Consider the following 27053-nt stretch of genomic DNA (forward strand, 5'->3'; position numbering starts at 1 on the left):
TTTTCCAACTAAAGAAATTATTATGATACTTTTTTGTACCTGATAAAAATTTTATAGACTTTTTAAATATAATTATATAGTAATTTTATATGCAAGAAATTTTTCGTATCATGATACAAATTTTTTGCATATGATTTGTTAACTTTTATTTATAAATAAACAGATAAACAAATAAATGTTTATTTAAATCAAATTTAATAAATCAAATTTTATTCATTTAACAAATCTAAGCACAGAATGAAAATACAAGAAAAATTACGTTATGAAAGTTTGTTACAAACTTTATGTTATAAAAGTAGGTACTTGCTGTTAACAAAAGAAAACCTGATATGAATAAAATATTATACTAAAACCTCATTATGCTAAAACCTGCTGTTTTCTCCATGCTTTTTATTCAGAATCCACTTTTTTACTCACTCTTTTCCTGTGACACATGTAAAATGCATGAACATGTACTTTTAACATGGTCCCAATGAAACAACTTTTGTTTCCATTCTTTTTGCAAGTTGTTAGTGATTCATCTGAATATACATCCAATCATCTAAATATAAAGCGATAATTCTGAATTTCGTCGCACTTTTTCGATTCAATAAAAATGAAATGTTTTCATAACATTTCTCTCAACGTAACATATTTATAGTATTACAGTAAAATTGTATTATGCTCACAATATGAATGAATTTCACGGTTGTATACCATTTTCCAGAGAACGATTAAATAATTTTAATAAACTAGAAAAAGTGAATAACTTAGCATTAATTTCACGTATACGTAATTCAGGTAGTAACATACATTAAGTGACTCATAAATATTACATTAACACTGGTTTTAAGTAAATGTAGTATTATGCTGAATTATTAATCTTGCACATTGTGACTATAGTTTCCATTGATACGAAAACAAAATTACATAAATTGCACAGAAAATAATAAAATGAAAAACGAGTAAGGTGAAGTGGGGTAAGTTTGTAAACGGGGCAAGTACGTATACAGGCTATTTTTATTACAATATGAGCCAAATTTCTCCATTTAGTATGTCTGTTTCCTTGTTTTGTCTCACTATATCCCCTTTTATATTTCAGCTAAGAGTACTTGTTTGCAATATAGGGTACTTGCATAATGCAGTAAAAAGCATTTTATAGCAGATTTGTTAATAATTCTGCTCTTGCCCCATTGCACACGAAATAAAGTTTCAAAGTATTTAACTTCAAGTTACGCTCTTACCCCATTTTTGGGGAAAGTGCAGAGTAATTGACATTTTAATAATTTCCTATCAAAATCAAAATGTACAAGGAAGATTAAGGTCCTAGTTAATATTAATTAATTAGTCGTAATTGTACAAAGCGTTCGATATCGACATAAGTATTTACATAGCAGACTGAAAATACTTATGTTTAAATACCAACTTTACAAAACCAGTCTACACTTACCCCACTTCACCTTAGCGTTCGTCATAAAATATTACCACAAAATTATTTCTTTGAAATACGAACGTTTTCTAACATCATAAACATTGCAATCCACGTGGTATAGAACGTAGTAATTAATTAGAGCATTCTATAATTAAGTATTACAAAATTCTTAGAAATTTATAATGACAATTATACGTGATTCATGAAAAAAACAAGAATGCTCTGTTTATTTTATAAAGTTATAAGAACACTTCGTATTCACCTATGTCCCTTTGAATGTTTTATTTATTATCGTACGATTGCGACGCTAATTTTTTATAAAATGCTTGCGGTAACGTTTAATGTAAATTATTATAAACAGATGAATCAGTTCCCTGTTTTACAATTCTCTGTCTACGTGCGGAAGTTACTTCTTAGAACTATTAACACTAAACTTGCCAGCGTGTAATTTACACTTAATTTAAAATTAAGCTAAATTAAATTAAGTTTGGAGACGATATTGAAATTAAATTGAAATGGAATTGAAATTGAAATTGAAATTGAAATTGAAATGAAATTGAAATGAAATTGAAATTGAAATTGAAATTGAAATGAAATTGAAATGAAATTGAATTGAAATTGAAATTGAAATTGAAATTGAAATTGAAATTGAAATTGAATTGAAATTGAAATTGAAATTGAAATTGAAATTGAAATTGAAATTGAAATTGAAATGAAATTGAAATGAAATTGAATTGAAATTGAAATTGAAATTGAAATTGAAATTGAAATTGAAATTGAAATTGAAATTGAAATTGAAATTGAAATTGAAATTGAAATTGAAATTGAAATTGAAATTGAAATTGAAATTGAAATTGAAATTGAAATTGAAATTGAAATTGAAATTGAAATTGAAATTGAAATTGAAATTGAAATTGAAATTGAAATTGAAATTGAAATTGAAATTGAAATTGAAATTGAAATTGAAATTGAAATTTTATTGGAATTAAATTAAAATCAAGTTGAAATTAAATTGAACTTAAATTGAAACTAAATTCAAATGAAATGGAAGTTCAATGAAATCAAAAAATAATTAAACAAACGACAAAATATAAATTTTCATGAAGACCGCCTTAATTCATAAGAACGTGCGCAAGTTTATCCAAACAAAAAATATATAAGTTTTTAAAAAACTGGTGGCTATAGAATGTTAATCTTAAAAATTGATGATAGTGATGTGTCTGAATGCTTTTTGTAAAAGGAGACAAATCGACTGACTTGCATCACTGTAACTTATCTATAAAATACTCTTTTTTACCACATTTTTGATTATTCTTCTGTATTAATATTTTTTATAATCTTTTATATTAATATTCTTTATAATCTTGTATATTATTATTCTTTATTGTCTTTTATATTATTATACTTTATAATCTTTTACATTAACGTTCTATAGTTAATTTTGCCATTATAAATATCATAAACCCTACCATAAAATATAAATACAACATCGAGACGCAAGAAATGTTACTCCTTCACTTATCAAATTAAATAAATATTCAATTATGATAGATCATAAATATTAATAAAACTTGTGTACACGATTTTTATACAAATTGATGATATTAAAAATTGACTGCTAATGTAACACTTTCAGTTCATGAAAATAGATTTTTTATTCTAAAGAAATTTTAAACGTAAGTTGATAATCTGTAATGTTTTGTAATTTTGAATTATACAATGTTACTGAAATTAAAAATTTGAATTGTTTCATGATTTGAATTTTTTTGATACATTATAAACTTCATATATTATATACACATATAGTATGCATATTTTATTAACTTAATCTTTTTAACATAACATATTAACGTAACCTAAATATTAATGCATTTAACCTAACCAAACATATGAACGTATAATTCTTTCAAATAATATATTCTCAGATGAGACATATCATTCAAATAGTTCTTCTACAAATATATTATTTGAACAGTTTTTAGCACTGATTTTAGTAATGTTTAAAAGAAAAGATACTTAAGATTTATCCGAAATTATACATAATTACCAACTTTTTTGAGGTTCCGCAATTGAACAATCACATGTTCCAAACAAATTACCGATTTAATTACATTCGAACGAAATTTAACTTTCTCAGAAATCTCAAACGTAATCGCCGTGATTATGCAGTTATACTTCACACATCCGACAAGGGAATAAGCGGTTTATCTCAGCTTTTCTTGAAATCGGCCAAGGGCAATCCAAGAAATTAATCGGTGACATTAAATGAGAACAGCATGAAAGTTATACAGAAACAAAATGAATAAATATGCGTGAAACATAGAAACCCTGATGAAGTTGAACAAGAATCAGGTTGGACATTTGAGGATCGAAATGTCCAGATTATACTGTCCAAATTCAGCTTTATTTTACGTGTTTCGATTTATCATTCATTGATTACGAATCTGTAAATATTATTTTCTCAGCGACCTCGATTTTTGAAATAGGTGTTTGATTTTTAAAGAAACTGTTTCATCGTGGAATAGGTGTGGAAGTAATTTATAGGGATTTGAAAGTGGGGTGATTCTTCGTGTTTTTTAGTCTAGGGGATAGAAGGGGATAGAAGGGATAATAGGAGATAGAATTGTTTGTTACGGAGTTAGGTTAGGTTTGTGAGATTTAATAGTGTTAACGGTTAAGGTGGGTTTCGGGAATTTAGTAATTTAGTAATTTAGTAATTTAGTAATTTAGTAATTTAGTAATTTAGTGATTTAGTAATTTAGAAGTTTCCATACTTAAATATTTGAAAATTTGGAAACTTACAAATTTAGAAATTTGTGAATTTAGGAATTGAGGAATTTGTAAATTTTGGAATTTGTGAATTTAGGAATTTGTAAATTTAGGAATTTGTGAATTTAGGAATTTGTGAATTTAGGAATTTGTGAATTTAGGAATTTGCGAATTTAGGAATTTGTGAATTTAGGAATTTGTGAATTTAGAAGATTGTAAATTTTGGAATTTATGAATTTATGAATTTGTAAGTTTAGGAATTTGTAAATTTAAGAGATTGTGAATTTTGGAATTTGTGAATTTAGGAATTTGTGAATTTAGGAATTTGTGAATTTAGGAATTTGTAAATTTAGGAATTTGTGAATTTAGGAATTTGTGAATTTAGGAATTTGTGAATTTAAGAATTTGCGAATTTAGGAATTTGTAAATTTAGGAATTTGTGAATTTAGAAGATTGTAAATTTTGGAATTTATGAATTTATGAATTTGTAAGTTTAGGAATTTGTAAATTTAAGAGATTGTGAATTTAGAAGATTATAAATTTTGGAATTTATGAATTTAGGAATTTGTAAGTTTAGGAATTTGTAAATTTAAGAGATTGTGAATTTTGGAATTTGTGAATTTAGGAGATTGTGAATTTAGGAATTTGTGAATTTACGAATTTTTACAATTTGAAAGTTTAAAAATTTAATAATTCAGAAGTTTCAAAGATTAATAATTTAGAAATTTAGAAATTTAGAAACTTAAAGTTTTAATAATTTGAAATTTTGGAATTTTGAAATTTAGAAACTTAAAAATTTAATAATTTGAAAATTTTTAATTTTGAAATTTTGAAATTTTTAAATATAGTAACTTATGTATAGTACATCAGGTTCATTCTGATTAGAGATCAGAGATCAGAGAAATAAAATTGTCTATAGAAAAATGTGTCCACCGTGGAAAGATTTCGACGATTGGTCATGAGACACCGATTGCAACATGGAACGATAACATTAATGGAACTAAAAAAGGTAATGGAAAAAAAGTACACGTTACTCGACTAAATGACGAAGGACATCGTACAAATATAAAAAAAAGTCACGAAGACGTCAGATGTCTGTGATTCAAGTCATCTTGACAATTTCTGTCGTGACACACTGAATATCTACGCCTTAATCGAAACACTTTTCATTAATCTGTGGTTTTATGGCAGTATTCTGTGTAAAAAGCATTGCCACTAAGGTAACTGCACTTAATATAGCACAACTGTTCTTTTAAAAACATGCAAGAAGTAAATATAACATTTACATTAATAAAAATAGATATCACATTTTCTTTTTAGCAAAGCTACTCTTAAAACTTGATAAAATTAACAGATATAATATCATATTTAATAGTTAAGTGTAAAAAATTTGAAGTGCTTTGAAATTATGGTAAAAAGTGCAAAAAATAATTAAAAGCTTTGAAAAAACTTTCAGTTAAAAAAATGGTCGTAGGAAATTTGTAAAAAGAGCTAAGAAAACTTTGTTTGAATATTTATTTATATGAAAGGAACGAATTAATGTTCTCTACATTTTTTAAGTTTATTTACTGTGGTATTATTTTTATTTGTCCTCTGCATACTGAGCAAGGTGTACACATGTGAATACATTTGACTCATTTCACTTTATAAAAATGGAACTTATAATAATATTTAATATAACGAGGAAGAGATACTCACAAGTTCTAATAGAGTCGACGTTTTACTTTAGTTTTGGAAATTTGGGAATTTGAGAATTTGGGAATTTAGATATTTAGGAATTTGGAAATTTGAGGATTTTTGGAATTGGGGATTTGAGGATTTGGGGATTTGGGGATTTAGGGATTTGGGGATTTGAGGATTTGAGGATTTGGAGATTTGGAGATTTGGAGATTTTGGGATTGGAGAATTTTGGAATTTGGGAAATTTGGAGTTTGAAAGATTTGGAACTTGAGAGATTTGGAATTTGAGAAATTTGGGATTTCGGAGATTTGGAATTTGAGAAATTTAAGATTTGGGAGATTTGGAATTTGAGAAATTTAAGATTTAGGAGATTTGGAATTTGGGGGATTTAGAATTTGAGAGATTTGGAATTTGAGAATTTGGGAATTTGGGAAATTTGGAATTTGAATGATTTGGAACTTGAGAGATTTGGAATTTGAGAAATTTAAGATTTGGGAGATTTTCAAATTCCCAAATTCCCAAATTCCCAAATTCTCAAATTCTCAAATTAACCAATTCATTCTTGGTTAAGTGACCACCATTACATTTTCCTTGATTCATACACTATTTGCAAATATTAACAACCTCTTTCTGTTTAAATATTTCTTAATAAATCTTTTTAATAAATTTAATTGCAAGATACTGACACAGTAACAACATAGTTTGATACAAAAATATTTTTAACGAATTTGTAACAACTGTGTTTATTCATCTTTTAAGAATTTCATGCGGTCATTTTATTCGACACAAGTCCGGCCATTTTGTCTGCAGCGAAGTAACATAGCTTCGAGGAACAAGGAAGGTTAAAATTATTTGGATATTAACGACCAATGTATGCTCTTGCAACATACCTGCATACATTATAATAATCTGAAGGTTAGAAAGTATATTAAACATGTCAACAGATGGTGAAAAGGGTTTATAAAATATTAAACTGAACTATCACGTGATAAATTGAGTAGAGTACGATGAAAGAAGTTTTAGTTAACAATTAAAGAGTGAAAATAAATAAATCTCTAAGTGCTAAAGCTAAAACAATTATTTAATATCGTTAGCATTTGTATAAATACTTATTTTACAAACATAAAACAGTTTACTTAAAAAAATGGCGTACACAAAATATCCTATTCTTCAATTATGCCAGAGAACTGATAATCGTGTATAATAATAGTTTCACCAAAAAATTTAAAAATAGAAAATGAATGAGAAAGCAGCAAAAGAATGATATCGAAGAGATTTTGTGATTGCTACAATGATTTATAGAAGAAATAAATCATTCAGTCGTTTGGTGCGAGAAGTTGAGGAACACTATGTACACATAAGAAATTGACTTAAGAAGCAAATATTTGACTGAAAAAAGAAACAGAAATACTTTTGTGTGCTTTTACCTGAAAACAAATAGCATTCTAGGATGGTCACTTTCAAGTGTACCGTACAATTTAGCAAACTGATATCTTCCATTTTTAGGAAGTTTGAATAGTGAATCATATAACAGATATTGGTTCGTTTTACTGATAGTGTCTTATTTATTCATTAAATTCTCAGGTACTCAAATTATTAATTAGAACAATTTTTAATTTATAAATTCTGAAATTCTACAATTTCTAAACTTTGCAACTCATAACTTTATAAATTTTCAACTTTTTAGAACAACAAATATTTAGATTTTCAAATTTTTTAATTCTCAAATTTTCAACTTTTCAACTTTTTAAATTTTCAATTTTTCAAAATTTTATATCTGAAACAATTTAAATGAAACTTCGAAAAATCATCGTACTCTGACATCGACAAAATTTTGTAAATGAGCTATCTTCTGCAGAAAAAAATATCTGTGAGAATGATTTTTGGCGCCTCAAAAGAAAATTTGTTGCCATTCTGATGTCATTTCCTATATCATCGACGAGATGCAGTATAGTGTGCGAATTGTTCTAAATACATAATCCGCATGTTCGAACCCACAGTATACGTTACAAACAGCATAAAATCAATATTAATAAATATATAGTATATTAATCAACAAAATCGATATTTATTAAATTTTTATAAAAATGGAACACGTGGCGCCATCTCTCCGACGAACAGGACGAACTACACGTATTTGAAACTGTAGTTTCGTTAGTTCTCGAGCGCTGCAGCTAGATGGCGCAACATGTATGGTTTTCTACCTGATTTTATAAACTTAATTGAGTATAATATTATTGAAAGTACATCGTACTGCAAGACCAATTAGCTTCGAATTATTTTGACTTCAAACTATTATCAATTTTGAATTGTTCTTAGGGTAATCCTAATTCGCCTACTGGTTTGTATGATGATCATCAGAGTTGTCGGTCAAGAAGAGTTCTGTTATCAAAGCCGTCGATCAAGAGACTTCTATTTATATATGTGATGAAATGATTGTTTAAAGCAATCGTCGTTTGATCGTATTCAATTTTATTTTAAAACCAAAATCGTTCGCTATTCATTCTGTACTCAAACCTTAATTCATGAATATGTATTAAAATCAAATTCAGAATTAATTCCAAATAAAATTAGTTATTTTGCAAAGTTATTAATTAATCGACTATTAAAATATAGGAAGACAATTCCTATATTTCTGTGTTATGTGCTGCCATTTAGTGATAGAAGACAAAAACTAATTAAATTACAGTTTCAAAAATGTGTAGTTCAACCTGTTCGACGGAGAAATGACGCCACCTGTTCCATTTTTGTAAAAATTCAATAATGTTAATTTTATTGATTACTATGTTATTATATTATTATATATTTATTAATATTGATTCTATGCTGTTTGCAATATATTCCGTGAGTCCGAACATGCGGATTATGCGTCAGGACCGCTAACACTACTGTTTTTAGACAGAGCGCGGAAATTTAAAAGTGCATATAAATACAAAGCTTTCACGACACTTTCTTATTAAATAAATTAATTTACAATAAACTATGGCCTTCAGCATTCTTTCTATAAAAATATTTACTTACCTCTTCATATAGTTCCTGAAATTTTCACAATTCTTGAAAAACAGCTCGTTTTCAAGCATGCATTTACGAAAATGTTATTATTTACCGATTTTGCATGCCTTTAGTAAGGCACAATGTATGCCAACGTATAAATATTAATGCAGGTTGTAGACTTTATCATTGTCTGCTGGATTTGTACTTGTCTGCACATTTTTTCTTAATTTAATTACTCTATATTTGAACCAAATTCTACTTCTTAACGCAGGCACAAAACATCTAAATTATAAAGCATTAGCAGAAAATATAAATTATAAAGAATTTTTTAATTCTACTTAGATTTTTTAGTGATTAATGCAAAATATAATAAACGAGATAGGTTTAACTAAAGGAACGGTCGAGAAACAACACAGCACTTGAACAAATAAAGGCACTATTTTAAGGGAAAATACCTATTTTACAGTTTATTTTATACATTCAACGACTGTTTGATTCAAGTACAAGAATGAAAGCTTTTTGCATTCGACGTATTTAATTCTTTCGTTATTTATAGAACAATGAGGAGTAACAAACTCGTTGTTTGTTATACAAATTCTTCGAATATCGCGTTGATTCTCAAATTCAACTTCCATTCATCAATCTGCAACGATCTTTTCTCTTAAACTAAAATTATCTCTCACTATCTTGAAACAAAAAAAAAAAGAAACAAGCATCGGTGCGTATAGATTCACAGAAACTTTATAAAAGTTAAACACGCAGTATTCGTACATTCTAGAAGTTCATTTCCATCTGAAATCTCTCAGTAACATTATAAATTACTAGCATTAAGTAACTACAGGAAGGCGTACGGACCTCTTCGTTCGAAAGATAACTTTGTCTTAGGAGAAACAGCCTATTCGTAGTGGACCACTTCTTATTCGATTATTACAGTCAAATGACTTTGAGACAAGTCGCCTTGCAAGTTGTTGCAACGATAAAAGAATCGAGACGTTTCTTATTTTTCTTTCTGTTAAATAGTCTACAAGAAAACGAGGCGTCTTAAAAAGATAACGAAACATTGTAAAGGCGAAAGAAAATACAAACATGTAAAATCGTCGTATTAAAGTTACTCTTCAAAATAATACAAGATTTCGCATCGATCAACTTTCGAACAAAAAACGTTATAAAACTGAACTTTGTAAAAATTTTCAATTAATTCGCTCCGCTTGCAACAAATTTCGATACGATTTTAACGATAACACTCATAATTTAATGAATTTGTGTTGATTGGTTCCATTAATAAAATATGAGAATTTCTCATTATAATTGGTGTGGATATTTTGAAAAGAAATTACTGTAGACATTTTGCTTAGATTTTTCAGATTATATTATAAATACATGCTGTTTGACAAGTTTTAACTCATTTACCGTAAGCCACATTTGGTGAGTTCAGTACTTAAAATAAAAATCAAAGAATTAAACAAGATTTAATTACAAGGTCCAGGCTTTTCAACTATAAATTTATAATACAAATTTTATTTTTTGATTAACTAGATTTCAAAAAATCTGATCCGTAATTGTTTTCTAAAATTCATGCAATCATCAAGCATTATTTAAAAAATTAGCAATCAATTTTAGTATAATGTAACTAAAAGACATGAAACGAAACCATAAAACAAGAACTGTGAAACTTTCTTTTCAAACTATCCACAACAAATTTAAAAAGATGAGACAACAAAATTGGAAATTTCTCACATTTTATTAAATAACAAAGATTCTTTGGCAAATAACAAAAAAATTATTTGTTGTCAAAAGAAGAGCGGTAGTCTATTCGTGAAGGACAATAAAGATCTAAAAACATTAACTCGTTGACTGTCATGGTGATCTCAAGTAACTGGTGCTATAAATTCAACTTACAATAATTAAAAAACGCGAAACAAAATAATAAAAAAGATTTGTAGAATGATTTCGTAATATCTTTAACAATTATCATTGCGTGTCATACTAGATATGACTACTTCTATTGTGGCAGTCAAAGAGTTAACTAATCAGTACTAAAATCAAATGGAAGCATATAGCAGAAGTTTTACTTACAGCTAATGACCTACTTAGCTTCTAATTACCAAAATCAGTTGAATGCTAACAGCAATGAAAGAGTTAAAAATGACTGCGCAGTTTGCAAGAGGTTAGGCAAAAAATAGAGTTACACCGAATAAAAGGGACAATAGTCTTCTACTCTCCGTAAAAAATATGAGCAGCTATTTCCCTATTTCGTTATCTAGCTATTATTTTAAGCAATACGCCATAATAAGTATTGTTTCCGATAAAACATACTTTTAGACTTCTTTTCTTTTTCTTTTTCTCTATACACGACTTTTTTTATAACTACTCGTAGTCTCGAGTAGTGCCTCTTTATATATTTACATATATATATATATAATTTTTTTCATAATTTTTTCTTTACATATATACGATGATACAAGTTGAACGATAAACTGTATTTTATATCTCTTTTGCTTGAACTTAAAAAGAAAAGAGTTCAAGTCTTCGGTAAGCGTGACAGTTCTGGGAAGTACTGAATTATTCTAAAGCAAACGACGTGAAAATTTTTCTTTTTCGCCTCATGTTTAAGTTTTTTAAGCGTAAGAGACGTATATAAAAACTCTCGATCAAGTGATCACACTTGATTACTTTTTACTGTACAGGTTTAAGATAAGTAAAAGCTGTTAAAACGTGTTTCGCACGAAATCGTCGAAGCATCCATTCTTTTTCTTCTCTCAAATGCACACACTCTCGACGCGAAATGCGCTGTCTCTTTTTCCGTTTAGTCCGAAGTTTATCGACTATAAGCAATGGAAAATAATTATCTTCCTAAAACGTTAAAGTGTCTTTTCTTTTGCAATACGAGTTTTGGCTTAGAACACCACCATTATCACACTATACGTTTAACGCCCCTTTCCTAGATTACACCATCATTTTGTGCTTTAAACGTAGTATCACTAGAAAGGTACTATCTTTTTCTTCTTTTTTTCATTGTATGTACAAATATTACACAGGCAACAGAGATAAATTACCTAGTATCATATTACTTCACGGTAATAACAAATGTCCTTGTGACCTGTTCTTTGTACCATCCTTCGTCAATAAGGAATTCTTTGAATGGTTCAAAGAAACCCGATAATTCGTACAATAAAATGCATTGGTTTGCGCGAAAATTATGCATGCTTGTTAGGACTATTTTTAATAGAAAAATTTCGAGTATGGAGGAATATCTATACGTTTAAAAGCAGGTATTTTTGTGTATGTGTATATGTGTTTTGTAAGGACATTATATCTATTAAATATTCAATACTTTCATGAATCTCACAATCAGCTATATAAATATTTAAAAGGGTTCTTTATTTAATATATTTTAACACAGTGATGAGCAACTGTACCCGCGAGGATGCGATGCAAAGACATGCACGTGGCGAACAATCACAAATTTTCAAATTACCGAATTCCTGAATTTGCAAATTTACAAATTTCTAAATACTCAAATTCTATATCTGCAAATTTACAAATTTCTAAATACTCAAATTCTATATCTGCAAATTTCTAAATTTCTATAACTGAAAATTTGAAATTTCAACACTTCATCATTGCATGCGCCATGCACGTCAATGCCCATGAGGTCTTTCGGCAGGTACTTGAGACACTCATCACTGCTTCAACACATTCAATCGGTAACTTTCAAACACCGTTACATACAATGCAACGATTAGTGAAGTTTCCGAATGGATAGGTTTCAATCGTTTAAATGTTGCATTAAATAACGATCTAGAAATCCCGGCTATAACGCGACTTCCTTTGCGTTTCCTTATTGTCAAGTATGGTAACAAATCACATTCGAAACAGATAGAAAGGAGTATGTGCAACTAATAGTTTGTACAAGAAAAACATCATAGTGGAAGAATTAATTGAGCAATACGTTCAATGGCTCTATAAAGGCAGTGTAAGAGATATTCCTGAAATAATTTCTATCTGTACGCTAAAAGTTAAACGGAGAATCTAAATTAACATTCGTTAAAATCAAATACAGTTCAGCACACGAAATCGTTTCGTGAATTACAGCGGTGATGGTTTAATATCTGAATGTTTAAACAGTTGTTAAGAATATCGATAGTTGACGAGTGAGTTGTAACATGCAACGCTCAATTCTAAACTTTACAATAACAAAACAAAAAGAAATTTCATAACAAAATTCTAATAATCGTTTTTGCAGACGGTTATTTCTGTTTCATTACGTGTTATAACGAAATTGGTCTCGAGTAAATTAACAAACAAAATAAAAAATCAACTTTTTCGGCATTTGTAACAATTGATTCGCCAACACGATTACTTTCTTTTTCGCTATTTAAGTTTCATCGAATTCTATAGAAGTAAAGAATCAATATCGGTACTTGTTAAATTATACACACACACATTCTCTCCCTACCTGCCCTATATGTTTAATTAAATCAGACTCAAATTTCAATTATATCTAGGACTTAGTTTGCGAAATAGACAGTGACTTAGAATTGAAATGGTCGATAATTTTTAAATGTTCAATCAATTGGCTGCAATCCAGCCATTTGCTACCAGATAGTGTAGTATCTTACTTTCTGGTTCCGATTGAGGTACAACGCCCGATCTTCTATTACCGTTCAGATACTCCTGAAATCAGAGAATTCTTAAATATAAACAACAATTTTAACATTAGTCAATTGATTGACGTTTCTTAGAATTAATTTTTTGATAATGTACAAATTTAGAGAAGTTTCTTTAAAAATATGAGATTAGCAGCATTTCTAACCTAACATAAAACATTAAAGGAGTGTAACTTTTTTTTAATGTAACTGTCTTAAAAACAAACTCCAATAATTACAATCTTACAATTGCAAAGCACTTTGTATTTAATCATAATCTGAAACATAAATTTCCCATAATCCTTCAATTTCTGATGTTAGGTTAGGTGTATTACCAACCTCTTATTTTTTAAAGGAGTGCCCCAAAAATTATATATTTCGTTTCTTATCGATGGGTAGCAATAAATTCGATAACATAATATAGTTTTATTCTTTGTTATCTTAAGGGCACAACTGTTTTTGACTAAGGGATAATACATCGTATTTGCGTAGAAACTTACTTGCAACAACAACGTTTTTTGCGTCAAATACTGCGTTGGCTTTAAATCAAGCTGAAGACATAAGGATTTTTCCTGTTTTGTTAATAAATGAGCTGCAGCTTCCATTTCTATATCTCGTTCTTCCGAATTTCCTATTGTTGAACAAGATTTTCCAGAAGTTGTTGCAGTATAATTCTTTTCTGCAATAGAACTCGAGCTTGTAGTATATTGGCTGGAAGAATTTGGATTGTTATCCAGCTCCGCCCACTGATTGGCTGGAGTCGTCATCCGATTGAGATTGACTTGATTGATTGAGGAGCTGCTGCTGGGTAATTCTTTTGACGTGTACTTTCGGTCGATGGAAGAGTAATTTTTTTCTTCTTCTCTGCAAAATATGGATAAAATGTTGACCTTCCGAGGAAAGCATTTAGTCCAGTGTAACTAATAACAGAACGTTTTATTTCCGCAAATAAGACGTGTTCATATAAACAAATTTAAAGATGATTTTAGTACCTTTTTTTTGAGATGTGGCGGTGTATTGGTGTGGACGGCCCACTGCTGCCCTAAGTGAAATGCAAACTGATACAATCTGTTCACAAATGCCTGGCAACACGCACCACAAACAATGGAATTAGTTAAAGGAGAAGCAAAAGCTAGTGTGTACGGTATGTTAAAGCCTGTGGTGTTTTATATTCGTATCATGCCTAATTTTATCGATATAAACTCGCTCAATGGTAAAAAGTAATAATTAAAAATTCTTATTCTGTGTGTAAGTTTTGCTATAAAATACTCTACACACGAAAACACAAGACGATTTAGGCAAGTTAGAAATCACTATCTACACTGAAGTAACAAAATTAATTGTAATTTGTATTACTGTATACATATAAAGTACAGTGAATCCTCTATCTACTATTTTTGGAGGTACTTAAACTGAATCAAATAAGTGATATGGGAAAACGATTATTTTAGGAATGTTCGATCGAGATTTCACTGTATATTTATAAATACAACCATATTAATTAGAAAAATAAAGCTTTTAATAACACCTACAGTCGTCCGGGAGCTCTACTAGCTTTTACGAATGTATACTTGCAAAATATGTTTTCATATTCGAACAGATATACCTATTACATAAAACAGGGTATATCGTTCGAGAGGATTACAAATACCATTGCAGTGTGGGAAAAATTAGTAAATGCGTGGATACGACTACTTACAGATTTCTTTTCATTCCAGTGATCTGCAGCATCGTTTTGTCCCTGAGTTTGTGCTATCACTTGCTCAAAATGAGCACATTCTTCGTGCCTTGTGATGCCATGTTCCCGATAACGATATAATTCTGAAAGACGTAACCGCAGTTCCCTCTCTCTTTCAAGATTTGACAGAAACTGCTCATACTCCTGTGCCGTATAAAATTGCGCAAATGCACGCATCCTGTCTCTAAATTCTCTGTAAACAATGGATACATTTTAATTGAAATAATAAAACAAAAAATTACCTTTCATATCAATAACAAACGTACTTTTCTTCTTTTGTTTGCTTCTTTTTCAATGCTTTATCCTTTCGGGATGAAGAAAAGAATGCAGATACCAGCTGATAATCACGTACCACTCGCTTTCGTCGCGCTCTTTCTCTCAAGTTATTGGTGTACATATCAACTTGGGCAAGTTTAAGTGCTATGTCTAAATCATCGTCCTCTGCTGGATTCAGAAATAATGAAGAAACAAGTGACTCTGCTTCATGGTTGTAATCCTATAAAAAATATTTTTTAATTACTAGATGTTATAGAGGTCTACAACTTCTACATTACATGATTTATATGCTCCATTCAGTATATATATAAATCTTCAGTCTAATAATAAAAAGTATTGAATATTTCCCACATACTCTCTCAAAATCATCTCGTTGTGGCATGTACCCCAATTGTGCAGCTTCTTCTGGAGTAATGTCCAAAGGTGGTAACCGAGATGTGAGATCAGGTGACAGTGGGCCATGATCTGACTTAGTTTGATCAGTGAGATTTGGTTTGTAGCTTTCTGTCGGTGGCCATGTATGTTTGCCAATATTGCCATCAAGGTATCTAGCAATATATTCCTCTTTTGCTTCTGTAAAATCAATCACATATCGTTAAAAAAACAGATGTATTCAAAATTCTCCACTTTTATATTTTTTCGCCTTTTAAACATTTGTAGTAGCGATTATGAAAGTGATCTACATCAATATAAGATATTTTTTAATATACTTAGATGTAACAATTTAAATTATAAAATGCAAAATAGATAATATAAAACATTTTCATGATCACTGACACATTTATTCATGAAATTAATTATTTCATAATGTTACCTTCTGGAGTACGTGTTTCGATATGTTTACTGATATCTTCCCAATTTCCAAATCCAAATTGTTCAATGGCATCCAAAAGTCTAAGCTGTTCTCTAGCAGTCCAATTTCCTCTACCATTAAATATACTAATGGTACCAGAATCCTGAAAACAAAAACGTTAAGTACGTTTTGCACTAAACAACCAATTTTATGAAAAAAAAATTAACCAACACTCACCATGAACTGATAAGAGTGATCATTTTTGTGTGGACCAATCTCGGCTCCGGCGGAAAAACACTGTTAAATGTACAAACAATTGTGATGCTTGTTACAAAATGATTTTCTCGTTTAAAAATCAATGAAATCGAAGTTGCCGCGCACGTGTCACCCGATCAGCAGTTTCATTCAATCGCTAAGCAGTTACCAGAGTTAAACTTGTCAACAAAAAAAGGGTGGGGACTAAAAAAGGAATCTCAACACGCAAAATCCAGCAATGCCGCAAGGATAGACGAAGACGTGATGGAGATCGGACCGGAGGGGGAGGAGAGGGTAAAGAGATACGAACACGTGACCGAGGAATAGGCGTTCCCCGTCTCACCTGCAAACAGAGGTCGAAATCCGGGCATTCTACGCATCTTACACGTAAACCCGAGATGTCCTCTTGACAATAGGTGCAGTTGTATTTTGCATACAAATCTGAAAGCGAAGAATCGTAATACATTAGGTTCCTGAACGGGAGGTCGTCTGACTTCCAATCGATGCGAATACATACCCGCCATTATTGTCCTGCAGGGTTCTTCCAGAACGATCCGGATGACGTCACCGCATGCCAGAAACTCATAAGTTTACGTATCACGTACACTGAGCGTGTGGGATCGGACCCATTTTTTTCCGCGAAATCGTACGAAAACGCGGAAAAATTGTTGTGCGTCCGCCAGGACGCTCTATTTAACGTACAATCGTAAACTCGTGAGGAATCTGAATGGAAAAAATGTTTACGACTGTTGCGTCGAGAAGCAAATGCGCATGCGCGTTTAACCCACTACCTAGTCGTTCGATTTCTGCAATGGGAGATCATAATCATTTCGCGCAATGCGGCTAACTTCAATAGCTTTCCCACCAGCAGAAATTTTACCCCACTTTACGTTTTCCATTTCGTTGTTTATATACAAGGTGAGACAAACATTTCTTGTATATTTTATATACCTATAAACTGGTTCACGGCAGAACTTATTATTTAGTGTTACGGGGAATACCCGATAGGCCAATATGGAATATCCGCTCTACTCAATTTTCTTACCAAGAGTAATGTAGATAAAGTTATAGTCATAAATTCTTTCTAATTAGTAATAAGTAGTTTATTACATAATAAATATAAATAATAATAATTTTATTATTTGTGATAAGAAGAACAATTATGTCGATAATTTTCAGGTAAAATATTAAGTCCTAGTTATATTATATATGTACTCAAACTTGTAATAATATTCAATAGTTTTTATTGAGACCATGAATTGTCATTCCATTACTTTCAAACTAAATCTGAATATGAAATTAACATTTGATTACTTATTGCAAATTGAAGATCAAATTTTGAAACTTTTTGCTCACTGAATATAAGCGACCCAGCGTCAGTAGAGTCGTAAAGACGCACGCGCGTTGCCCCCGGTTACGAAGGATGCGCGAACCAATCAGAGTTAACATGCGCAGAATGGACAAAATTTGTCTCATGACGAGTATGATCTCCCGTTGAACGAATAGCGCGTGAACATCGTTATCATGTTAGCCAACTTTAGAATTGCAAAAGAAAATCGTACGCTCTTCCGGTTCCGGTAATTTAAACGAAGTAATAACAGTATGATTTTCAATTTTTTGTTTTCGCATAAAGCCGATGTTACGTCGATCTAGCAGTGCGTGTTTTAAAATGTTATCTGTGAGTGAACATCTTTCAATATAATTATATTTTATAACTTATTTTGTATATGACATTTAGTGAAAATAGAAAGTAATTATTACAATTAATATATAGGTTTCGCGATCAAGATTTTTTTATCAATGTCTATCCCGCCGATCGATTCGTACGGGAAATCCAAATTTAATTTCGGAAAAAGCATATCAAAAGTTTAAACTGAAACAAGCAAAGATGCAGGTATACATGAATTTTATGTGTAACATAAAGTAATATGATATATATATGTAAAAATTAAATGTATTTTTTTTCTTGTAACTTATCCATAACTTTTTGCATTTGTTTTCACAGTGTGAAAGTGATCATCCTGTATATTTAAAATGCGGGGTTCGTGACAAAATAGTATATTATTTCAGTTGGTCTGTAACTATATTTAGTACAGTTATGAGCTTCAAAAAATTTTGTGAATTATTAGAGCAATTCTGATATATCCACCAAATAAAAAAACTGTGTTAAGATTAAGAGATTAAATTTTTTAATAAAGTTTGAGATTATAATTCTGTATTGATTATATTGATTATAATTAATATTTTTAATTACTAATTCTTTGTTAGTAATATGGGAATTAATGTACGATTTTTGATATTAAATATCTTTACTTATTGTAAAATATTTATACATAGTATGTTACACAAACATATCTTTCCAAAAATATGTTTTACAATAAATTGAATTTGGAAGAGATTTAAAGGCACTTAAATGCTCTGCAAGTACCAATATGGAAATGAATGTACCTTCTATTTATAAGAAATTATATTTCTTACTTTTTCTCTTTTTCTAATGAAAATATAAATGACGTTTAACACCTAAACAACACAAAGTGTATCACTATAGTTCGATTCCAGCAATGAATAAAAAGCAGAAAACAATAAAGCAAAATCTAAATGCAAGGACATAAAAGGGAAATAATAAGACCACTATTAAATAGTAGCTTATCAATTTTGTAATATCCAAAGAAGAATAGTAAAATTATCATCTTCCTTAAACATGCACGGATAATACTCTTATATCAAATAATATATTAATAAATATTTCAACATCTAAATATATAAAAATTATTAAGACAATTTTATAATAAGCGAAACAATTGTTGTACAATCCAATGTTTGAGTTATATCTTTCTTACACGGATACATACAAAGTTACATTTGTGGTACGTTTGTAATACTACGTATTAAACAAATCCTCTTTTCTGTTTTGATATTTCAAGCAACAATATAGGAAAAATAAATTTTGATTTTTCCGTGTTGGTAATGCACGAGCATGGATTAAGACGAACAACACTTTCGTTATCACAGAACAACGTATTTACATGTTACTATAATTAGATAACTGTTTTTGATTAAAAAAGCAGAAAACCGCGAATTATTTCTAAAATTTAATCGTTTGAGCTATTTCCAACATTCTTTTGTGTCGTCTCATCTTGTACATTGGAAGCATGTTTTAGTACATTATTTGAAACAGTATCGATAGAATTTTGAGCATTCAACAGGACGTTTTTAGTAGGCGCAGACGTTGATAAATATTTTTCTTGAAACGCTTTGTTTGAATTCGAGCTATCTTTCGCATTAATATTTTGAACGATTCTCCCTAGTTTTTCATCTTTATTATAATTTTGCATTTTTAAAAATTGAGCATTTCCTGCACTTATTTTGGGCTGACTTTGTAATTTAGATATGTCACTATTACTATCAATATTGCTCCTAACATGTATCGTACTCTTTTTTCTTCTCTGTATTAAATTTTTTAATGCTTCACTAAATTGCATTAATGTCTCGGCGATTGGGCGTTCCATGTATGTCGCTTCAATCTTATCAAATTGGTCATCTTCTTCAGAAGTTAATTCACTTTTTATTTGTTTAAACTGATTTATTATATCTTTCAGACTTTCTTTGGCATCTTTGATTATTTTTGGCTCTTTGGTTTCCGCGGTAATATCGACGTTTAATGAATCTCCTGTCAGTTTTTCATTTACTTCCAGAGATTGCTCGTTATCTTCAACATCTGATTCTTTTTTAGTTGTTTCTACATCTTCATGTACAAAGTCTTTTTCAAATTCTTTAAATTGATTTATTATATTTCTAATGCTTTCCTTAACATTGATACTTTTACGTTCATTAGCTGTTTGTTGATTTATGATGATTTTTTCTTTTATATTCTGAATAATTATAGGCTTATCTCTTACATCTTGAATTATTATAGGTTTTTCTTTTAATTCTTGAATTACTGCAGATTTTTCTTTTAGTTCTTGTATAATAGCAGATTTTTCACTTAGTTCTGGTTTTGATATAATCATAATTTTTTGTGGTAACTCCTTTTTTATTGGAACCGCTCTTTTTAATTTGGCACTAATTGTTGGTTGAATTTCAGCTCTCTCATCTATCATATCTTTTTTAAGTTTAGCTGCTTCAAGTTTTTCTTGAATAATTTTCTTCACCACCTTTTTTATAGTGCTACCTTCTGGAGTGCTACTGAGTTTTAATTGTTCCTTTCGAACTTCTATTTTCTCATTTTCTTCACCTTCCTGCACATCTAATTTTATTTCATTAACATTAGAAATATTTTCCGTATCATGTTGTAACTTATTATTATTGTTAGTAATATCATCCTCTATCTCAGATATATTTTGTGTTTCTGTTTCAATTGATGTTTCTAAAGATGTACTTTCAGATAAGTTAGTAGATATTTGTTCTACATTAAAAACTTCGGTATCCTCTTTGACATCAGTTTCTATACTATCAGATTTTATTACTTCTGGCTTTTCTGTATCTACTACGTTTGAATCAATAACGTTCAATGGTTTTTCAAATTGTTCCAATGATTCCATAATCTCATCTAATATTGGCTCCATATCTTTAACAGTATCATTTATTACATAGGTACTTTCTGTGCTTTCCTGAAAATTACTTGAAGCTTGCCATTTTAAATCAACTTGTGCTTTTGCTTTTTTAGGGTCATACTTTATATTAGGCTTTCTTTTCATAATAAATATTATTGGTCTAGTTTTTATTCGTATAGGTGGTAACATGTTATAGTTTAATGCTATGTGAGAAAATCCATCTACAGAATCTAAAATATCATGAGTTTTAAGATACGGTTTTATATTTGGCGAGTATTTACTTTTGGCTTCCATTAAAAGATGTGTGAATTGAAGCATTTCAGGACTGTCAGTGGTTAAATGTTCTTGTTTTGAATAACTGGAAGATAGTTGATAATAAATTAGATTGTGTGCGATTGAAAAAATATGGTGATTTCTGACTCATTACTACATTTCCTATCTAACAAACTTATTTAAATCACTTACATCCAAGAACTATTTGTTTGTGTGAATCTGGAAACTCCTGTTTGTGCTGTTAGGACATCAATGTGCACGTGTACTGGATTAATAGAGTCTTTTTCAAGTCTATGTAATTTGGCAATAGCCAAACCACCCGGATAATTAGAACCAGCAACACATAAAAGAAACATAGAAAATAGAGCATTTAAAACTAGATGACCTATAATGATTAGTGCCAAAAATCCATGCCATGGACCTTTTCCTCTGTTTTCCCATCTAATGTGAAGGAAAAGAAAAAACGCATGATTATAATTTAAAATTTGTAAGAATGAATAACGATTTGAACTACCTGGTAATAGTACTTACATTCTATGGCAAACAACGGCAGCACTAACATTTAATAACGGGAAAACATATATGATAAACCTCAATTCCTTATGTGGTAGAAATGAGAATAAAAGAACAAATGCAATACCAGGAACTGTTAATGCTCGAACACGAGCATCCCATAACATACCCAAAGGTACTAAAAAATATGACAAAACCAGTCCACGTGGAAGTGCTGAATAGAAGTACCATAGAAATGGCGACGTCTGTTTTTGTGTTAAGATTAGTACACATATTTAAAGTTTGTGCAATCATATGAATTTAAAAATAATATCATTAACAAAGGATACACCCCATTCACTACTTTTATTAAGCACTGTATTAAAATAAAACACCTCTCCTTCAGGCCATACTAATCGTCTCCAAAATATAGAATCTATCATAACTGTTAATGTTAGAAAAAATAGACCAGCTGGCACTGCAATTTTAAGTAATCTAAAAATGATTATTTTTATGAATTTATTATATACTAGATTAATTTGACAAAACATTTATCACATTTTAAGAAATAATAACATCCTACATTACAAAATAATTAATTGTTTTCCTCTTTAGTCTTAATAAGAGCACAAATCTTATTGCAGTTTATCAAGTAAAGGATCTATGCTTGATTTAGTTATTTTTGACAGAAGGGATTCATTATGTTAATAAGTTTGATAAGCAAACAAAGCTTACAAATCAGTGCAGTTTTGCAGAAGGTCCCTTGATGACTCTAATCACTTCTGTATGTAATGTTACAGCCATACTAGGAATCAATGGTCCACAATATAATATGTAAATACCTTGATATAGTCAGTTTCATGTTGGTTATATCGTACAAAAGGAATAAGCCCAGTAGCATAGCAAGTTCTGCTCTGAATATTATTATTGCTGCTGCAGATGACCAAATAAATATGATGTGACTTTGTCTCAACCACCCATATAAAGCAAGTAATACTAAAATATGTAAATAATATACAATTATAAGGTTGTTATATATACAAATATATGTAGCAATATCAAAATTACAATTACCTAATGGCATAGCCATTATATTTGGCAAAGGACGACTTAAGTAATACATAAAATGATACTGTGTCACAGTTATTGCAACAAACCATTTTGTAAACTGTAATCCGAAGACACTTTGTAAAGCATCTCTATATAATTTTAACATACCTATTACTACTAAACCCAGTGTTGCTCTTACTGAAAACAATAATCTTAATTATTTTTACAATATGATTCTGCCATTTACATTTACGATTAATAACAAATGAAACACAACCATGAAATAGTTCCAATGCAATTTATTAATCAACTTACCAACATACTGAGCAAAGAATTTGTTAAGTTGCAAATAATTAATGGTTGCTATTAGCGGTGATGCCAAGCCTGATATTATAATTGGTCCCACGAATGATCGTGGCACAACTCCAGGAAATTCATGGTGATCATACTATCACAGAACAAAAATATATTGCAAACGATTACTTTTAATTTTCAATTTGTTTTGAATGGGCATACATTTATCTTAAGCTGTCAGAGTAAATTTTTGTATTAAAATGTCGTTCTAGATAACAAAAAATAATTCAACAAAAATTTGTAATTTACATAGTGTAAAGGTTTGACTCATAAGTGAAATAAATAAAAGAAACATTTGAAATTAACATGTTAACAAACTTTCAAGCTTAAGTTATATCAGCTGATCGTGAGCTTATAAATACATGCATCTGTTTCTAAATATAATATCTAAGATTTTGCGTAATATCTCTTCGATTGTGTGTCAGCAACCTGTCAAGGAAGATAAATATGTTTCTACAACCTGTCTATGTTCATTTGGTGTTTAAATGTTTGTGTTTATACAACTTTTGGTAAATGCTGCGATAATTACCTCGGACAGGTTAAAACCATGGTACAAGATATCGTGCATTGCTTGCAGATTGAAACTTTCTTCCACTTTTGTGAATGGACAGTACAATAAATGTACCATAGCCACCAAGATAATTAAATGATCCATAATTTCTTCTAGATATGAAATAAGCGTAAGAGCATCGTAAAACTTTGCAATTTAATCATGACAATACACAACTTTTTAAATGATCTTTCCTTACACCGGGAATACCACGTCGTCTGCTAACTTGGCACGTAACCAATTTACGCATGCACTTTCTTGTTACCAATATTACGGATTCTATAATTCCTAGAATTTACTAATAATTTACTATGACTTCTTATCATAGTGGGAAGTAATTCAAAATAAGCTTTCCAGAAATAAGGTAGTTCATTTACGTGACATTATTTTATTGTCCCAAATCTTTCATTTTCAAAATAAAATATATCTGAATAATATTGACGCGTGTCTCGCTCAATTTAAGATCATTTTTAACTACAATTGTCTCTTGTTATACTGTTACAGGTGAGATTGTAGAAGCGCAAAATTTTTGGAACCGATAATAAAAGATATTTATTCGTGCAGCGTTTAAGAGTATATAAATTTGAGAAATTAGAGCTTTTAACATTTCAAACTATTAAACAATTTGTGTGAAATAATAAATTTGAAAATTCATAAATTTCTCAGTTTTAAAATTTCAAGAATTGATTTTCATCATTTAAGTTAAATTTTTCTAAAAATAAAAAACCATTTATAAGTGTATAATACAATTTATAAGAATGGCTTATTGTTTATTGCAAAATATGTGCTGTATAGTGTAATTAGTAATTAATTACTAAAATTAAATTCCTAAAATCAAAATTAAATCTACAATGTTCAGGTATTTAGTTTGAAAAATAAATTTAAGACACAGTATTTAATGCGGTTTTCGAGGAAGTACATTTATTATTATTTTTATTTACGTTTTTACTAAAAAGTTAGTTTATTAGCTTATTCAATCAGAATAATAACATTACAGTATTTTCATTTATTAAGAAAACTAAGCGCTATAAAAATGTTCGTCTTTCTAAGGCAATCTATTCAATGGAAACTTACATAATAATAAATCACAATATTTATAGTATTATTCGGTCTGAATTTTTGTATACCATTAATCTTTGAATTTTATGTGATTTTCACTCATCATGTGAACTTGCATTGTTTGATACAGTCGATTATAAAATTACGAGTAGTACACTCTTTCATTAATATTACAGTATAAAAAGTGTATAAATACGTATAAAGCAATTCCAAAGTATTGAAGCTTTTTACAATGGAACATTCTCTAACTCTTTTTTTATATATTTCAATTTAATCAAATCCGCCATCGATAGTCATAAAAAAAGGATGAAAAAATTACATAACAATTTTTGGAAATTTTTCAAGGGCGAGTGAAGACCTTTAGAAGCCCCAAATTTTTTACAAATTTTATTTTTCAAAATGGTATTTTGAAATTTAGAGATCTCGAAATTTTGGGACTTTAGGATTTTGAAATTTTTAAAGTTGGGGATTTTGCGATTTTGGAATTTCGGAACTTCGGAATATTTTTAATTTTGGGTTGCGACTTTAGGACTTTGAGATTTTGGGTCTTGGGAATTTTGGATATTTTTACATTACAAAATTTCTGAATTTAAAAATTTTAGAACATCGATTTCACAGTTTGAACTTTCGAAATTTAAGAAATTTAAGATTTTTTGATTTTGACGTTTCGGTACATTGTAAGATATGGTCCATGGAAAATTCAGCAACGGAACTTTCATGGAATCTCTCCGCCTTTCCCAAGCACTATTTCGCTTACTGGTTAATTCAGGCCTGTATATAAAAATTTCATAAGTCCATTTCGCTGGATACATATAATACAATATATAGACAAAATTCGTGTTTATTGTAAGGTAATCGGAAAATACATTCGTTTAAAAAGCACATACAAGAACTTTGGTCAAATTGTAGTTGTAAATCATTATACTATCCTTGCAGCTATGAAAAATGACGTACAAAAATTGCTTCAAAATATGTATCGATCGCGAACAAGACATTACGAACAGATTTTCTACAAAATTATTAGTAGCTATATAATCGCTCGGATGAAGATCTTTATGATCATTCGAAATAATCACCGTTTTAATATTCGTTTGAAAGTTTCTTTCTCGTTAGATTTTATATCGTTTTCGATCGACGCATAAAAAAAAAGAAAGAATATTTCTCGGCAACGATGATTAACGCTTAGGTTTCGGTGCTCGCGAGTGTACCGGCTTATTGTGTAACATGTGTTCGCATTTAGGAATGTGACGCTCAGCGGCGGATTGATTGAATTTTCTTCCGCAATGAGGACACTGAATGTAATCACTGGTGTCGCTGGCTGGTGGCGGTGGTAAATCGCTGAGTTTGCCTCCTGCAGCTAGATGGGCTTGCACCTGCTTCGCCGATCGTATGGCGTTAATGAAGTCCTCGTGTTTGCGCCGCCAATTCGATTTCGGTTCCGGTTTCTTTGATTTCTGAAACATTTCAAGCGACAACCGTTCCATCCCTTTAGAACGATCGACGTCTCTCGTCCTCCTATTCGTAAGACAATTCGTGCAATCATAAACTTCCTTTAATTGACGCGGTAAATGCTTACTTTGCACACAAAGGTTCAAATTGAATTCTAACCTCTTTTCCACTGAAAAGAATGTCTTTGGCAATTTTTTAAATACAGTACACTTTCATTAATATTAGTCTACTGTGAAGAGTACATTTGTTTGCAATATGAGAATCATTTTTTTTAACAATATCATTCAAACATGAAATTTTTACAAGAAACAGAAAAAGGAATTTTGTATCTACATTTATCATAAGTATTTTTGTTAGCTAGTCTATGTTCAAATTGCCTACATTGCGTTTGAAAAGAAAAACTTTTCGTTCACATCTTAAAATCGTCATATTTTATGAAATAATTGTTCTGTTAAATTGTTTGAAGCGTCAAAAGATTATTATAAGTTCAGTTGCAATTGTTTAAGCTTCAATTCTTAATTTCTATTCCTAAAGTTAAAACATTTATCAAGAAAAAATAAATAAATATATTCTTATCAAAGTATAGCGGATTTTTTACCGCATGTGCTATATGTGCCATGCGCATGCGCTGTATGTACAATGCGCGCGCACTGCAGGTACTTGCGCATGCGCATTTCATACTTCTAATAAAGAAAATATTGCCCTTTC

General features: G+C 29.8%; 3 protein-coding genes and 2 long non-coding RNA genes across 17 annotated transcripts in view; 2 read left to right on the plus strand and 3 right to left on the minus strand.

The window, feature by feature from the left end:
• Positions 1-9293: 9293 nt before the first annotated feature.
• Positions 9294-17378, minus strand: Ada2b (Transcriptional adapter 2B). Of its 6 annotated transcripts, none has more exons than XM_012298266.2 (10): positions 17083-17378; positions 16909-17006; positions 16548-16607; positions 16332-16473; positions 15873-16090; positions 15508-15737; positions 15203-15434; positions 14496-14585; positions 14004-14393; positions 9294-13531 (listed from the first exon to the last, which is right to left on the minus strand). In XM_012298266.2, the coding sequence occupies exons 1-10, from the start codon at positions 17087-17089 to the stop codon at positions 13427-13429; spliced, it is 1572 nt and encodes a 523-aa protein (XP_012153656.1). In that variant the 5' UTR covers positions 17090-17378; the 3' UTR covers positions 9294-13426. The 6 variants fall into 6 exon arrangements, with proteins under 6 accessions (XP_012153656.1, XP_012153655.1, XP_012153659.1 ...); XM_012298265.2 differs by having other exon boundaries at positions 14004-14423; XM_012298269.2 differs by having other exon boundaries at positions 14496-14540; positions 17083-17377.
• On the plus strand, positions 14506-15502 carry LOC143265315 (uncharacterized). Its single transcript, XR_013039736.1, has 2 exons — positions 14506-14647; positions 15222-15502. It is a non-coding gene; the product is annotated as an uncharacterized LOC143265315 (long non-coding RNA).
• A 332-nt stretch (positions 17379-17710) lies between the features above and the next one.
• Positions 17711-18779, plus strand: LOC143265316 (uncharacterized). The gene is made up of 3 exons (XR_013039737.1): positions 17711-18243; positions 18340-18459; positions 18571-18779. It is a non-coding gene; the product is annotated as an uncharacterized LOC143265316 (long non-coding RNA).
• A 545-nt stretch (positions 18780-19324) lies between these two features.
• Positions 19325-24088, minus strand: Alg12 (Alg12 alpha-1,6-mannosyltransferase). 6 transcript variants are annotated; one of them, XM_012298274.2, is made up of 9 exons: positions 23817-24088; positions 23249-23381; positions 22958-23131; positions 22726-22879; positions 22234-22378; positions 21923-22149; positions 21584-21832; positions 21400-21476; positions 19325-21132 (listed from the first exon to the last, which is right to left on the minus strand). In XM_012298274.2, the coding sequence occupies exons 1-9, from the start codon at positions 23940-23942 to the stop codon at positions 19658-19660; spliced, it is 2760 nt and encodes a 919-aa protein (XP_012153664.1). In that variant the 5' UTR covers positions 23943-24088; the 3' UTR covers positions 19325-19657. The 6 variants fall into 6 exon arrangements, with proteins under 6 accessions (XP_012153664.1, XP_012153667.1, XP_012153665.1 ...); XM_012298277.2 differs by having other exon boundaries at positions 19325-20811; positions 23817-24087; XM_012298275.2 differs by adding an exon at positions 23606-23716 and having other exon boundaries at positions 19325-21476; positions 23817-24085.
• Positions 24089-25719: 1631 nt separating this feature from the next.
• LOC100882212 (uncharacterized) overlaps positions 25720-27053 on the minus strand; it is a 62447-nt gene continuing 61113 nt past the window's right edge. For 2 of the 3 annotated variants that reach the window (XM_012298278.2, XM_076536343.1), the window contains one exon: positions 25720-26350. In XM_012298278.2, the coding sequence (XP_012153668.2) occupies positions 26072-26350 (279 nt within the window). In that variant the 3' untranslated portion in view covers positions 25720-26071. The remainder of the gene's footprint in view (positions 26351-27053) is intronic. The other variant, XM_076536344.1, reaches the window with a different exon arrangement.

Source organism: Megachile rotundata, chromosome 10 (assembly GCF_050947335.1).
Source record: "Megachile rotundata isolate GNS110a chromosome 10, iyMegRotu1, whole genome shotgun sequence".
NCBI classification, from domain to species: Eukaryota; Metazoa; Arthropoda; class Insecta; order Hymenoptera; family Megachilidae; genus Megachile; species Megachile rotundata.